Source organism: Talpa occidentalis, unplaced genomic scaffold, assembly GCF_014898055.3.
Source record: "Talpa occidentalis isolate TD23 unplaced genomic scaffold, MPIMG_talOcc4v2.1 talOcc4.4, whole genome shotgun sequence".
Lineage (NCBI taxonomy): Eukaryota > Metazoa > Chordata > Mammalia > Eulipotyphla > Talpidae > Talpa > Talpa occidentalis.
In genome coordinates, this window is record NW_023604295.1 from 85888983 (window position 1) to 85904548 (window position 15566).

The 15566-nt window shown below is 38.9% G+C and overlaps 1 protein-coding gene across 1 annotated transcript in view; it reads right to left on the reverse strand.

Moving 5' to 3' along the window:
- Nucleotides 1–15566, reverse strand: part of MED12L (mediator complex subunit 12L) — a 374036-nt gene that overhangs the window by 285292 nt on the left and 73178 nt on the right. The window contains 5 exon segments of the mRNA XM_037526655.2: nt 6564–6700; nt 7004–7103; nt 7858–8007; nt 12673–12942; nt 14155–14265. Coding sequence (XP_037382552.2) covers nt 6564–6700; nt 7004–7103; nt 7858–8007; nt 12673–12942; nt 14155–14265 — 768 coding nt within the window.

The window sequence follows — 15566 nt, forward strand, 5'->3', positions numbered from 1 at the left end:
CATTCTTTTTCGGTGCAACTGTAAATGGGAGTTTAAAAAATTTCTCTTCCTTCTGATTCATTGTTTGTATATAAAGATACAACAGATTTTTGTGTATTGATTTTCTATCCTGTCACTTTACTGCAGTCATTTATTATTTCTAGTAGTTTTTCAGTAGTGTTTTTTGGGTATTTCAATATATGTTATAAAGTCATCTGCAAATAGTGGTAAATCCACTTCTTCTTTTCCAATTTGGATTCCCTTTAAGTCTTTTCTTGTCTAAGTGCTCTGGCCAGGACCTTCAAATACTATGTCGAACAGTGGTGGTGATAGTGGGCGTCCTTGTTTTGTTCTTGACTAGAGGGAAAAATGCTTTTAGCATTTCAAAACTAATTATGATGATGGCTGTCAGTTTATCGTATATGGCCTTAATTACGTTGAGATACATTCCAATGATTCCATTTACTGATTTTTTTAATCATAAAAGGGTTTAAAGGGTGCTGAATCCTGTCAAATGCTTTTTTGGCATCTATTGAAATGTCCATATGCTTTTCAGTTCCTTTTTTGTTGATCTGCTGAAAGACAGAGAATGATGTACATACATTAAATGAAACTTGCATCCCAAGAATGAAAACCTATTTGATTATGGTGGATGATTCTCTTAATATATTACAGGACTAGATTTGCTAAGAGTTCGTTGAGGATTTTTGCATCTGTGTTCATTAGTGTTATCAGCCTCTAGTTTTCTTTCTTTGTGCTGCCCTTATTTGGCTGTAGGATCAGGTAATTAATGTCTAATGTCGGCCTCATAGAATGTATTAAAGAGCTTTCCCACTCTCTTCAGTTTTTGTTTTGTTTTTTTTTGAAGCGTTTTAGTAAAAGAGGTGTTAAGTTTGAAGTTTTGTAATTCACTAGCGAAACCACAGGGTCCTGGGTTTTTGCGTTCTTAGGGAGACTTTTGATTACTCTTTCAATATCTGAGCTTTTGATTGTTCTGTTTAAGCCGCTTCATCTGAGTGAGTCTTGGAAGTTCATATGATTCTCTTAAGTGTGTCTATTTGTTCTAGATTGTACAGCTTGCTTGCACAGAGATGCTCATAGTAGGTCCTTATGATCTTTTTTATTTCCAAGGCCTATTGTAATTTCACCTTTATCATTTCTGTCTTTTTATTTGGCTTTTTTTCCTCTTCCTAGTGAATCTAGCTAAGTTTTTCAAATTTATCCTTTCAAAGAACTATTTCTTGGTTTTACAGATACGGTCTTTTTTGGTTTTTTACTTCACTTATTTCTGCTGTAATTTTTATTATTTCTTTCCAATGATTTTTTTTCATTTGTTCTTTTTTTTAGTTCCCTCAGTTGTAAAGTAAGATTGTTTGATAATTTTCTTGTTTTTAGAGGTGAGCCAGAATTGTTAGGTACTTCCTTTATAATAACACTTTTATAATATCCCAACAGATCTGGTAGATTTTCTTTCCATTTACATTAGTCTTCAGATGCTTTTCTTTGCCTTTTTTAAAAATTTATTTTTTATATATTGTTCATTTTTAAACAATATTTGCTTCCCCCTCCCCTCAGGTGTAGTCCCCATAGATTTTCCTTCACCATCACCTCAGTCCCCTGTGTTTCTTCCCTCCCTCCCTCTGACCCCTCTCCCTCCTCCTCCCCTGCAGGATGTCTCTGGTTTATAATTGTCTGTTTTTCTTTTGCTGTGCTTTCTATTATTATTTTTTCACACTGATGTCTTATTTGGTTTCCCTATATTCCTCCTATAAATGAAACCATCCGATATTTTTCTTTTCCCTTACGACTTATTTCACTGAGCATAATTCCTTCTAGCTCCATCCATGTTGCTGTGAATGGCATGAGTTTATCTCTTTTTTTTTTTTTTGCATTTTTTTTTTTTTTAGTCTTCAGACGCTTTTTAACATCATCTTTGTTTTCTTCATGACCCAAGAGTTTTTCAAATGCATTCTGTTTAGTCTTTACATGTTTTGGTTTATCCCAAGATTCATTTTGTGGTTCATTCTGGATTTATTCCATTGTGATCAGAGAAGATGCTTAATATAATTTATGTTTTTATATAATTCCTGAAATGTTTTGTGTCCTAGCATATGACCTATCTTTGAGAATGCTCCATGTTCACTTGAAAAGAATGTGCTCTTGGGCCTCCCCTTGTGGCAGAGCGGTTCAGCGCTGGGCTGAGATGCTGCCCACAGCCTCTGCAGTGCTGCTGGTTTGATCCCCGGCCACCAGTGAGGGTCCCACATGGTGCGCAGACCTCTCCTGCCCCACCCGCTGCTCCCTCAGCAGTGCAGAGCAGCGCACTTCATCACTCTGCCTGTTCTGTTCCCCGCTCTGGCATGGTGAATTCTCTCACCCTCCCACGCTTCTGACTGTACCCAGTGCTTGTATAAATAAATAAATCTTTTTTTTTCATTTTTTATTTATTCATTTATTTTTTTATAATAAATTTTATTTTTATATTCCCCATACAATTACAACCCCTCATTTTGACCCCAATCCCTCCCTTCCCGCCTCCTATCCCCCAAAGAGTGTCTCTGGTTCATAGTTTTTTGTTGACTTTGATTTTCACTTTCTTTTTTTTTTTAAATAATGAATTTTATTTTTATATTCCCCATACAATTGCAAGCCCCCATTCTGACCCCAATCCCTCCCCTCTCGCCACCCACCCCCCAAAAAGTGTCTCTGGTTCATAGTTTTTTGTTGATTTTGATTTTCACTTTCTTATAGTTATTCATTTTCCTGGTCCCTTATTTAAGTTTTCTAGATTCCTGCTATGAGTGAGACCATACGGTATTTTTCTTTTTCTTTCTGGCTTATTTCACTGAGCATGATCCCTTCCAGCGCCATCCATGTTGCTGCAAATTGCATGTGTTTATCTTTTTTGAATGCTGAGTAATATTCCATGGTATATATGTACCACATCTTCTTGATCCAGTCATCTATTTTTGGGCATTTGGGCTGTTTCCAAAGCTTAGCTATTGTAAATAGTGCTGCTATAAACATAGGGGTGCAGGTGTTCTTTGGAATTGATGTTTCTGTGTCCTTTGGGTAAATACCTAGGAGTGGAATTTCTGGATCATATGGAAGCTCTATGTTTAAAAAAAAAAAAAATGTGCTCTTTTGGAATGGAAGGCTTTGCAAATGTTATTAAATCTATCTGGTCCAATAATTTATCTAATGTCTCTATTTCCTTGTCCACTTTCTGTCTAGATGATCTATCCCTTAGTGAAGTATAAATGGAGTACAAATGGAGTGCTCAGTGATCCCATTATTAATTCAGTTTTGTCAATGTGTTGTTTTCAGTCTGTTAACAATGGTTCTGCAGAGTTAGGTGGCCCTGACTGAGGTGCATAAATATTAATTATAGTTTGATTTTCTTGATGAATGATTCCCTTGACCATCACATAATATATAACTTGCCTGATTACCTTTTTGGTTGAAATTCTAATTAATCAGATATGAAATTCTAATTAATCAGATCCTGCTTCTCTCTCTTTATGGCTTGAAGTACCTTGCTCTGGCACTTCACTTTATGTTTATCTTCATGTTTAATATGGGTTTGTTGTAGGCAAAATATACATGGCTCATATCTTGTGGGTTTTAATATTTATTTTTATTAATTTATGCACACAAGAACTGGGGTGTAGGCCAGAGGTGTAGGAAGTGAGAGGATTCAGAGACAGAGTAGGGAGCAGGACAGGCAGATCTACTGAAATACACTGCTGAGGGGAGCAGAAGCCAAGACAGGAGAGGTCTGCTGCGCCATATGGGTTAGCTCCCTGGATGGACAGCTGGGATCAAACTTGTGCCACAGTGGCTGGCGACAGCTTGATAGCACTGAGATTTTAACCCCTGCACCTGCAGGGAGACCCATGGCTGATATTTTGTGACTCAACTTGTCACTTTCAATTGCTGAGTATAGATCATTGATGTCTAGGATGATTGTTCACATATGAGGCTTATTTACTATCATGCTATCTTTTGATTTTTAATTGTTTTGTCTTTTATTGTTTTTCTATTTGTATGCTTTTTCCCATCTGAATAGCCTTCCCTGATTCTCCCAGTTTCTTCAATGTGTCTCTAGTTCCTCTATGTGTCTCTATTCTAAATTTTTGCTTTGTAATTACCATAAGGATTATATCAAACTTTCTATGTCTAAAGAATTTTTTCATAAGCCAGTATCAATTTCTCATCATTTAACTATACAGGCCCTACCCTTTTCTCTCTCCCCTTGTATTTTATTGCTGTTTCCTTTTTTACTCTTGTTTACACTTCTGATTCTGCACTCTATTGTCCCTTTACTCAGGGTTTTACGTTTTGTTTTTTTGATTCTTGCAGAACTCCTTTCAAGATTTTTTATAAGGTAGATCTGCTGTGGCAAACTCTATTAGCTTTGGTTTGTATAGGAAAGTGTTCATTTCATCTTCATATCTGAATGATAATTTTTCAGGATATTTTTGGTTGGCAGTTTTTGTCTTTTGGGATTATAAATACATCTTTCCGCCTTTTTTCTGTCTTGAAAAGTAACTGCTGAGAAATATGATGTGAGCCTTACATGGGTCCACTTGTAAATTACCTTCTTTTTCTTTTTTCTCTAGCATGCTTTAATATTTTTTTCTTTTCCTTTGACTTTTGATTATTTAACAATATTATATCTCTGGGTGAAGGCCACTTTGCATTGAGGAAATTTGGTGTTCTTCCTGGTCCTGAACTTATTTCTTCCCTTAAGTTCACAAAGCTCTCAGCCATTATTTCTATAAATTGGGCCTGTGTTCCTTTCTCTTTCTCCTCATCTTCTGGAATACCTATTAACCTATGCACCCTCTTTTAAATGAATCTAATAGTTCACATAGGGTTTCTTCATTTTTCTTCACTTTTCCTTCTCTCTTCTTCCAATTGGGTGATTTGTACATTTGCATCTTCTATTTCTAAAATTCTCTCTTCTATGAACTTAATTCTATTTAAAATGCTTTCCATATTCATCATATGTCATTAATATCTTAAATATCTTTAGCGAAGAACTCTTTTTGTTCCTGGAACTCCTTTGTAAAGCCCTTTACTTGCTTTTCATCTTTTAACTACTCTTCTAGTACCTATTTTACTATTTTAGAAATTGCTATACTGAATTGTTTGTCAATTAGATTCTTTATTTCCATGTCAATTATAGATGTCTCTGTGCTTATATTCTTCTGTTGTTCTAACTTGTGTTCAGATGTTCCTTGCTTGCTAGGTATATGTGCTGCCTTATTTCATTTTGGGGGGTTGGTGTGCTCTGGGTTTGGTCTTGTTTGATTATTTCTTTATGTTTCTGACAGGTGGGGAAGTGAAGGGAAGCTGGAGACAAAACACTCAGTCTCAGTCTCAGTCCTAAAGAGGAAGGTGGGCAGTTACCAGGCCACTAGCTCTCCTCTTTCTACAAAGCAAGCTATGTTCAGTGTTTTGTAAATTCCTACCCCAACTCCCTTCTGCTCCTTTCTGTGGCATGAAACTGTGTTCCACCAACTGTGTTTTCACCAAATTTGAGTCACCTGGAGTTGGGTGACAGGCATGATGCTCAGAACATGAGCCTCCAACCCTGCCCAGCAAGGGGGACACAGTACTGGCTATATGTCTTGCTTTGCCCTATAACAGCCACCACCACTGGGTACAATGTCCAGACTGGCAGGCACCACAGATCACTTACTTGTAGAGAGAGAGTGGGAGATGGTTCTCCTACCAGCTCTACCAAGTGTCCAATTCTCTGTGACTCAGCCCAGGTCAGCTCTGTGTGCACCACGCCATCTCCAATTTTTCCTTTTTCTGATCTTTCCAAGGGAGGATAGGAAGCATTCTTTATCCCCGCTGCTGGCCACCAGTCACCCTGCACCCAAATCCATGCCTACTGAACTGCTGTCTCTTCTCATGGTCTTGTGCCTGCCTGTCTGTACCACTCCCTTTATTGGACAGTTCCTCTGTAACACTGACCATACCCCATGGGACCAGCAGCCAGCCTGTTCCATCACCTGAGTGCAACCTCTTTTGCTTCTTCATGCATCTTTTACACTTCACTCACCTTTCCCATAGTAAGTCACCACTCTGAGCACAAAACCTTCAGGAAAATCCTATGTTTCTGTCAATATGCCTATGAATCTTCCCCTAAGCTAATTTTATTCTAGTTTTCCTCTCTATTTAGTTGTGTTTAGGGGAAAGAATGATTCATTCTCTCTATTCTACTATGTTGTGGGTGGAGTTCACCATGCTAAATATTAAAATACATTTCTCCTTAGTAAAAGTCAAACCATTATCTGAACTCCAATCACTAGATGAACGATATACTCTTCAAACTAAAATGACAAGTGATGGTAAAATGACCAAGAAAAATCTTTCAGTCAACATATCCAGGAAGACCAGCCCAAAGGGACATTTCATTTTAATAGTGAAGGATCATTTTTGTACAAAAATTGAATGATTTCAGGGCACAGATAGTTTCATAAGACATTATACATTACCAATAAGACCTTGTCAGAATTTTCTGAATAAAAAATAAAGTATGCTAAGGAAAAGGGAGAAATATTAATTACCTCCTGGCTATCTTTGTTTTGGTTTGCCCAGAAAATCTTATGATAAAGTGTCTCCATAGAATTGCTGGAATCAGTTCGGTCAAAACAGTGACGATCCAAGACTTCCAATGTGTGCAAAACCCGACTAATAGTCACCCCTGGATGTGGAAATCAAAAAAGCAGTTAAAGAAGCCACACAAACCCATAATAGCATAGTTCAAAAGCATCACTATGTGAGATAAAAGGAATTCTAAAAAATTATCATTCTTAGCATTAAGAATTGCTAATGAAACCAAACCTAAAGTTCTGGACAGCCAGGATCTAAAGGACATAGACAGAATTCCTCAAAATTCAGAGTGGTCTGTCAAAAATGTCCTGATTCACATGGAATGATTTACAATAATGAGAAACAGCAAAAAGCCCAACATTCAAAAGTACTCCTTCTTCCTTGGGTTCTGTACCTGCTGTTGACTCTTGGCACTTGTCAAAAGACCACCGAACTTCCACTGCACGACCTCTTTGTTTTATCTGCTGTTCTACCTCATAAATCCTTGCTCGAACCTGAAAGATAATTTCTTCTAATTAACTTGAGCTTGGAAAGCCACAATGGCTGTCTAAATCATGTTAGGATTTTCCACACGAGCAAGCATTCTCCAACAAACTACAATCCTGATTTCATTAAAGGAAATTCAGTCTGTTGCTGGAGAAACACATTTTAAAATTTACAAGTGGCAATTCAATGCCAGTTTTCAATAATAAATGCTCATAAAAATAAATGCAAGCAAAAAATCTTTACATGTGAATTTTTCTAGGACACCACATGGGAAGCTGAAAGTTCTAAAATATCATCTTTGAGTCATTCTTCTATGTGTGAAAGCGACTAGCCATGCTTTATCAATTTAAGACAACCATTTGTTAGACAAACAGGAATCTTATTCTAAATATTAGTCACAATAGTGGTTCAATTTGCTTAAGTCTTTGAACCAAAAAACCCCACGTTAATAAACGCATACAACAGTAACTAAATATCAGTCTACTTCTATGGAGTTATGGTCATGTAGTAGAACCACCACTACAATTACTGTTGGAGGGGGATAATCTGCAAGAACTCTGGGGCAAGAAAATGAAAATGAAAGGAGCAACTTCATGAACTTCTGCAGTTCAGAGAGGCTAACTGCTTCGCAAAGGTCACCCAGAGAGAAGAGGGGGAGCTGGGAATGGCTCCTGTGCAATGATGCTAAAACTCAGGCTTGGCCCACTATTCCCGGATGCCTCTGGAGAAGGGAAACCCACAGACCACTGAAGCAGAGTCTACCTGCTGATTGAAAGCCGTGTTCCCGCCCGGCATGGGTAGGCTGGAGGGGGCCACTTGCAGCAGATCCAGGGGAGAGCCAGGGTTTGTGCTCTTATTGTCATTTGTGGAATAATTCCACACCAAGGCACTTGGGCAGCAGAGAGTGACAGTCTGCAAATAAAGCACAAAAATCCTGATATTTGGAAAGTAAAATAATATAAGAGCTTACAACAGTAAAAATTATACCTTATCACAACTGTATTCTAGTTTCCTACCAAAGAATTTAAAATGAACATCTTACCCTAGTCTCAACTCTTCAGGCTGTAAAGTAAAGACAGATTAATTTGAAAGGCAGTACAACCAATTCAAAATTAAGGAATACTATAATTCATAACCTTCTATTCCAGCACAGGAAATCTGAGAAATAATAAAAATGTAGTAATCATCACTTAAAAATTATCACTTACCAATCTTTTTCATGCACTTAAAAAAAAAATGAGATGGATTCAGAATATGTAATTTCCAGGACTACGAAATCTAAAAAGGAATTTGTCTTTAATCTTTCAAATAATCATGTAATAAGCAGTTTCATAAATTCTGGGCATGCAGTAACTCGAAGCGAACTTTTTCTATAAAAAGCCAAATAGTAAATATTTTAAGTTCTTCTGACCACCTATAGTTTGTCACATATTCTTCTTTTTTGTTCTAATAACTCATGAAATTTATTCTTAGCTCCTAGGCTGGACTGGGCATAGTTTGCCTATCCTGCCTAAGATATTTGCTGATGGTTTTTACTCAACCATCTGGTACAAAGCACTTCCTGTGACCTTTTAACTCATGTCACAAATATCATGAGGGTGGTAGTTATTCTGCAGTTCCACCAAAGAGGAACATGAGCCACTGAGGAGCTCATTTAACAGGTCCAAGTTGATTCCAGAACACAGGTGTGGAACCACTATGCTAACCGGCTGCCCTGCTAAGTGCAGAAAAATTATTAGAGCTCACATGTAATTAAGCATTCCCTCTGTGCTGAACACTGTCCTGGAAACTTTGTCATCAGAACCTTAACCCAATGAGGCAATGAAATTAAGAACCATCGTTATCCCTATTCACAGATGGGGAGCAGAAGCTCAAGGTAAAAGTTCCCTTGTGGAAAAGCACCTCTGTAATGACTCTCAAGTATCTACTTCAATCATCTGCTATGTTGCCCTCAACAGTCGAATGCAGTAATTCATTTTTCTAAAATACAAAATTAAATATAAAGGAACTAAATTTTGTAATCTAAGAGGCTTTCCTGTGAGACCAGATGGCAGATATGAAGAACGTCAAGTCCTTGGACCACCAATACCTCTGTCTCCACATCTCTACCTGCGTCCTCCTATCTGTGAGGATTAGACTTCTCATCTCCCATCCATGGGGGAGCACTTCCCTATTCTGAATCCCACAGCCTCCCCCTACCCAGTGAAATAATCAAGCACCCTCCTTTCTGATTTCTGGACTCACTCTCCACTGGTTTACCTTGAGTTGAAATATATGCAGATCTGCCCAATCAAAAGCAATTTCTAAAAATTTCTCCACTTGCCTGGCAGATATTGCTCTCTGTTCTCTTCACAGACATGTTTCTCAAAAGAACAGTTAGTATTATTTCTCCTCACTCTTCATCACTCCTCAACCCACCTTTATCTAGCTTCTCACCTACAAGTCAAACTGAAACAGCCACCATATTGTCAAAAGCAATCTTGGTCAGCTTACTTTTCTAATCAACTTTGCACTGCCCGCTATTGGCTCCTTTTTGAAACTTTCTTTGATACCTAGAGAAGCAGTTTAGCACTATAATTAAGGGTGTGAACCTCCCCCACCCCACCCATCCAGCTTAGCTACTTACCTGCTGTGTAACCTAGCCTACCTTTTTTATTATTTGTTTTTCAGGAATAATATCAGTTCCTATCTCTAGGCTGCTTCTGAGAAACTTAATATATACCCTACAATTTAGTAGAACAGTGCCTACAACTGTAACTGTATCCTTAGCAATGCCTGGAGGCTGCTGTGGAGCAAGGTGGCTTTGTTGGGGTTGAGGACATGCAGGCTTCAGCTTACTGCTTGTGGACGTTCCCCCCACACAGCACTAGCAAGGCCAGCTCTGGCCATGGCTTCCCAGAGCCCACAGGCCCACAAGCCTGCCCTGACTTGAGTGTAGGCCAGGATGGGTATTTTCCCTTCATATCTGGCTCTGGAACTCTAAATGGACCAATCAGACGCAAGCTAAATGGACCAGTCAGGTATGAGCTAAAATGATCCACTGGTTCAAACTCACTTAATTAGCTGTCTGGACTGAAAACAGAAAACAAGCCAATTAGTGCTAAACAGTCAGGCTTGTAAGGTGAGTGTCTCTGAAGAGGATATAAGGCAGGGCAAAAGTCAGCTTGATTCATTCTGCTCCCAGCCTAAAAGAAAGAAGGATTCTGTTCTTGGCCTTCAAAGAGGAAGCACTGATTGGCCCTCCTTCGAAGGAGGATTCTGCTTCCAGTCTCTGAGAGAGAGAAGTATCCAGCAGTTGACCTCCAAGGGATTCAGCAGAATGACTTCCAGACCTCAGCAGATCTGAGAAGAGATTCGGCCACTGCACCTGCCTCTGGCCCTCCCTCTGACATTATCTGCAAGAAGCACCATCTGGCTTAGCCCAGTGTCTCAAATTGTTGGACACAACCTCTGGTTTTTGGCATTACCTCCTGGCAGTATTTTGGAAGACTCCCTTCTAGGAGTGCTCAGTCTGTCACTGTCTGGTCTTCAGACTGCTACTGCATCACCTTATCCTCTACAAGTGGCCTTTGTTTGGGACTTCTGGGCACTGTGGACACTATCTGGGGTAAGACAACTGGTCACTTGTAACCTCAAAAACGCTTTCCTTTTCCCTAATCTGTTTGTTAAATAAACCCTATTGTTCTTGGACCCTGAACTTGAGTGGTCTTGTAATTGTTTGCATGAGTGAGAACCCACTAACAGTGGCCTGTCCCGCACCTTGGCACTCTCCCTTAGCACTGATGCAACATTGTTTGGGCACTCTTTTGCACTGTTTCAGTCCTGTTTCAGAATATAAGTGTTATTAAAAAATTATATTAAATTTATGACAGCATTATTCCTAGTCTCATCATCTTTGTTTCTGTAACAATACTGTCTCGCCATTCTTCTCTCTGGCTTGGCCAACTTTTCTGGTTGCCACCATACCTTCCCTTCTGCCAATTTTTAATAATACTGCCCCTTAGACTTACAAGTTCTCTTACTACTAACTCTTCAAGTAATCTCAACCCCTCTTGGAATTCTGAGCAGCCATGAGGCCCCAAATGATTCAAATCCATTTATCTGGCCAGTCATATGCCTTCACCACCAGAATTACACATGTAACAACCTCTTGCACTTAACTACCTGGAGATCCTAAGGATAAAATCATCCAAAATACTTCAACACTGATCCTAACAACACTCCTCAAAATTGATTTCTTTGCCTCAAATCTCTCCCTGCTTCTGCCCCACTTCACACACCTTCCCTCTGCTGTGGCCAAAACAATCTAACTAAATGACACAATTGACTGTGTTTACTTCTCTGCATAAAACTCTCAAATAACATCCCAATCACTAGGCCCACAGAGGACTGGTCTTCTATGCCCTGACTCCCAACATATTTTACACTTTATGTCCATTAATACCAACCTGCACACAAGGTGACTCATAATCCTCTAGACCTTTTCCCATGTTATTACCACTTCCAGAAACACCATTGCCACTTTTATTTTTTTTAACCTGAAATATAAGTACTTAACAAAATCACTTCCTTCAGAAAGTCTCATCAATTCTCGGTTAGACCAGAAGTTTCATTTCTCCACTCCCTCAGTCCCCTGTGCACATCTCCATCAGCCTTTGTCATGGTATATGGAAACTTCCCACTTATGAAACTGTGTTATGACAAGAAAGAAAACTCTACCAGAGTGGCAACCATGTCTTCATGGCCAGTCCTGCCCCAAAGTCCCACAGTAAGGAACAGGTCATGTTAAAAGCCCAAGAAATGGGGCCTCCATGGTGGTGCAAGGGGTTAAGCACCGCACTATGAAGCAATCTGAAGCCTCTGCAGCACGAGTTCAATCCCCAGCTGGCAAGGGAGCAACCCACATGGCGCAGCAGACCTCTCTTGTCTCGCCTGCTGCTCCCCTCAGCAGTGTATTTCACTCAGTCTGTCTGTTCTGTTCCCCACTCTGCTTCTGGTGGGTCCTCTCACCCAAAAAGCCCAAGAAATGTGGCATTAACATTAACCAGTATGTACCTCTAGGGCAGGGCTGTATTACATTCCTGAAAGAATCTGCCCAGTGGCCTGCAAGTTACTGCATTTTCAAGGATCACACAAGTAAGGATGTTTGACAGATGGAAAGAGCCTGATAAATTATTTAAATTTTAGAGAATAACCAACTGAAGAATTGAAACTTCTGAGAAAGCTCCAGAATCTACATGGAGAAGTAATCTTTCCAGAAAAACAATATAGCTGACTTAACCGGCAGGTTCCCTGAAGGATTTTTAATCCTTCTTCAACTGCTTAATTGTCCTAATAAAGGACAACTACAATAAACTTTCTTCTAGTTGGACACAACAGATCTTCACCTAGTTAGCCCAACACAGGAAAACAAAAGAATGAAATGTCAATTTATAAATTACCTGGATAAGGGGAAAAACAGAACTGCAATCTGACAGTTTAAGATATGACTCCCAACTGAATTGTTAGGGAGCATGGAATTTTAACAATAAAATCCAGGTTTGTACTTTGATAAAGTAACAGGGGCCAAGGACTTACCTGCAACATACAACTAAGTCCATAAACCAGGGGACCATGCTGTGCACAGGAAAGGAAGTCAGAAAAGGCGAGCTGTGCCGGACTCATACCCGGGCCTGGGGGACCTGGGCTGGGGGCCCCAATGCTTGAGTTGTTTGATCCAATCATCATGTGGGGTGAGTGGGCAGCAAGGAGGCTGGGGCTATCACTCAGAAGCAAGGCAAGACGCCGGGCACAGAAGTAGGCAAGACGACGAGACAGGTAGGCCGACTGAACAAACTCATCTGAATACTAGGGAAGATAAGGACACCAGACTTCAGTCGTGTCTTATGCTGCTCAGGGAAACAACTATTTTAATACATACTTTTCCCATAAAAAAAAAAAAAACCTTCAAAAGGTACTATATAGAAGAATACTGTCAAATAGAAATGTAATGTAAGCCACATATGTAATCTTAATTTTTGTAGTAAGTATCAAACAAGTTAGAGACGAAATTAAAAGACTAGCATTTTCTATTTAGCCTGATGTATCAAATACGTTATTATTATTCCATCATGTAATCAACACAAAAAGGACACACTCTTTTTTCAGGAGCAAGTCTGAAATCTGGTTGCAATTCTATACTTGATGTACATCTCAGCGGCTCAACAGCCATGTCTGGCTAGTGACTACTCCAGTGCACAGCTATAGAACACCTCAGGGAGTATGCACAGGACACTAGCGGGTGCAGTTCCTGAGAGGGCCATGGGATGGGGGAAGAAAATAATTTTTCACTAGTCTCAAATTGTTTACATTGTCAAATGTATGAATGCCATTTCCTAGAAACTTTTATTTTAAATAAATTTCATCCAGATAACCTAAATTTCAACATCTTAGACCAATCATTAAAACAGGAAGTTACCTACCCTAAATAGCTCAAAAAATGTAAAAAGAATAGAAAGATTCTCTATAACCTCAAAATGATATGATCGATTTTGTTTCCACAGAAATCTGTGGAGACACAGGTTTAAAAACCTGTCTGCTTAGCTTACTGACGAACATGACCAATACAAATGATTGTTAAAACTTGTAAGAAGGGTCCTCCCTGTTGACGTAGCGGTTGAACACTGGGCTGCGAAACTGCCTGCTGCCTCTGCAGCGCCGGTTCGATCCCCGGCCGCCGGGCGAGGGTCCCACATGGCGCGCAGACCTCTCCTGCCTGTTGCTCCCCTCAGCAGTGTACTTCGTCAGTCTGCCTGTTCTGCTCTCCGCTCTGGCTCTGGTGAATTCTCTCATCCTCCCGCCCCTCTGACTGTACCCAGTGCTTGTATAAATAAATAAATAAATAAATAAATCTTTAAAAAAAAAAAAAAACTTGTAAGAAGCCTCATCTCCTCATGCACTGTATAATCGAGACACTTTTTCTTCTTCTATCTGAAAAATAAAATAATTCCTCCTCCACTTCTACTTAGCCAAACATTCTTACAAGGCTCATTTCTGGGCTCAAGGCCACAGGCACTGTACCTGCAGCATTAGTGGTAACAAGAGTTTAAGAAGGTCGTCATCCATTGGTCTGATCTTTTCTAAGACATCCAGGATCCATGTCAAATATTCATGTTTTTCTAGCATTCCTTCCTTAAATGGAAACAAGAAAAAATATACTAATGATATTAAAGCAAAACCAACTAAAGTTCAAAAAAGAGCAACACTGTATGTCAATATAACTTTGTATCTCTGCTGTTATTTTTTGTGTTGTAGTAAACTATGCTCTAAATGCATACTCTATTAACAAAACAAGGAACTAGCATATTTTCTTTGGTTAGCACGGGTTTTGTTGTTTCTGCTTTGGGGTAATCTGTTTCATTCGAAGTTGAAAAAATCCATCCCTATAATGTAGGAAAGTCAGAAGCTTTCAGATTTCCAGGGTAATCAGGTGCCTAGTAAAATATTGAGGAGTAGGGACTCATGAATACTCACAAGGAGGATACTTCGCCAATGGTGATTATTAGAAAGTGTCCATCCTACCATCATCACAACATGAGGTTGAGTTCCCACCACACCTAATCCTAATCAATGCCTACTTAATGGCTTTCTTCTGGATTCTTCAAAATTCTAAATGAATTTTAGATGCTATAGTCTATCTATAAAATGTAATGGCAAAAATCAATGTAAAACCCTAATTAACTATAATATACAGAAATGGAAGGAATCTATAATAAAACGAAGTATATAAATATACCAACTAAAAAAAAAAAATAATACAACTACTAATTTCCAAAATGTCCCACCTGAGTAGTAGAAGCCCTCTTGACATGAACATTATTAACATTTTTATTTATTGCCTTCATAGACACACATATATATACATTCTTTTATAACACTATGCACATAAGTATTTAACATTATCTTATAGATATGTATCATGATTTACATCCTGAAAGACTCTTTTAGGTAGAAAACAAAGAGCTATGCTTTCATGGAAAGACACTTACGCTTTTATGGTCACTCTGGTAACAACCTGAGTGGTTAATATGTACTCCTACTTTATTCCCAGGTGGTGCACTACCACGGTTACTGATAAGCTACAGTTTCAATATCTAAATGATTAGAGTGATGGCAAAGTATTTACTTATTGCTAATTCTGAATTTTTTAAATGTTTAGAGTCAAACAGAGTTAAAAGATTAGACATGGAAAAGATGCAGATTAAAAGTTTAAGACCAGTAAAGAGAATAAATAAAATGGAATTTTGCATTAAGCCCTAAAGCTATGCTGAATGCAAGGTTCAAAAATAAAAAGAACCTGATTTGGATCAACATGGCAGCCGGGAAACACTGTGAGTAAGTCCTCCCATAAAAAAAAAAAAAAGTTAATAGGGAGGAAAAGCAGCAGGTCACTGCGAGAACTGGGACACCAAATATAAACAGGCAACTCTCGC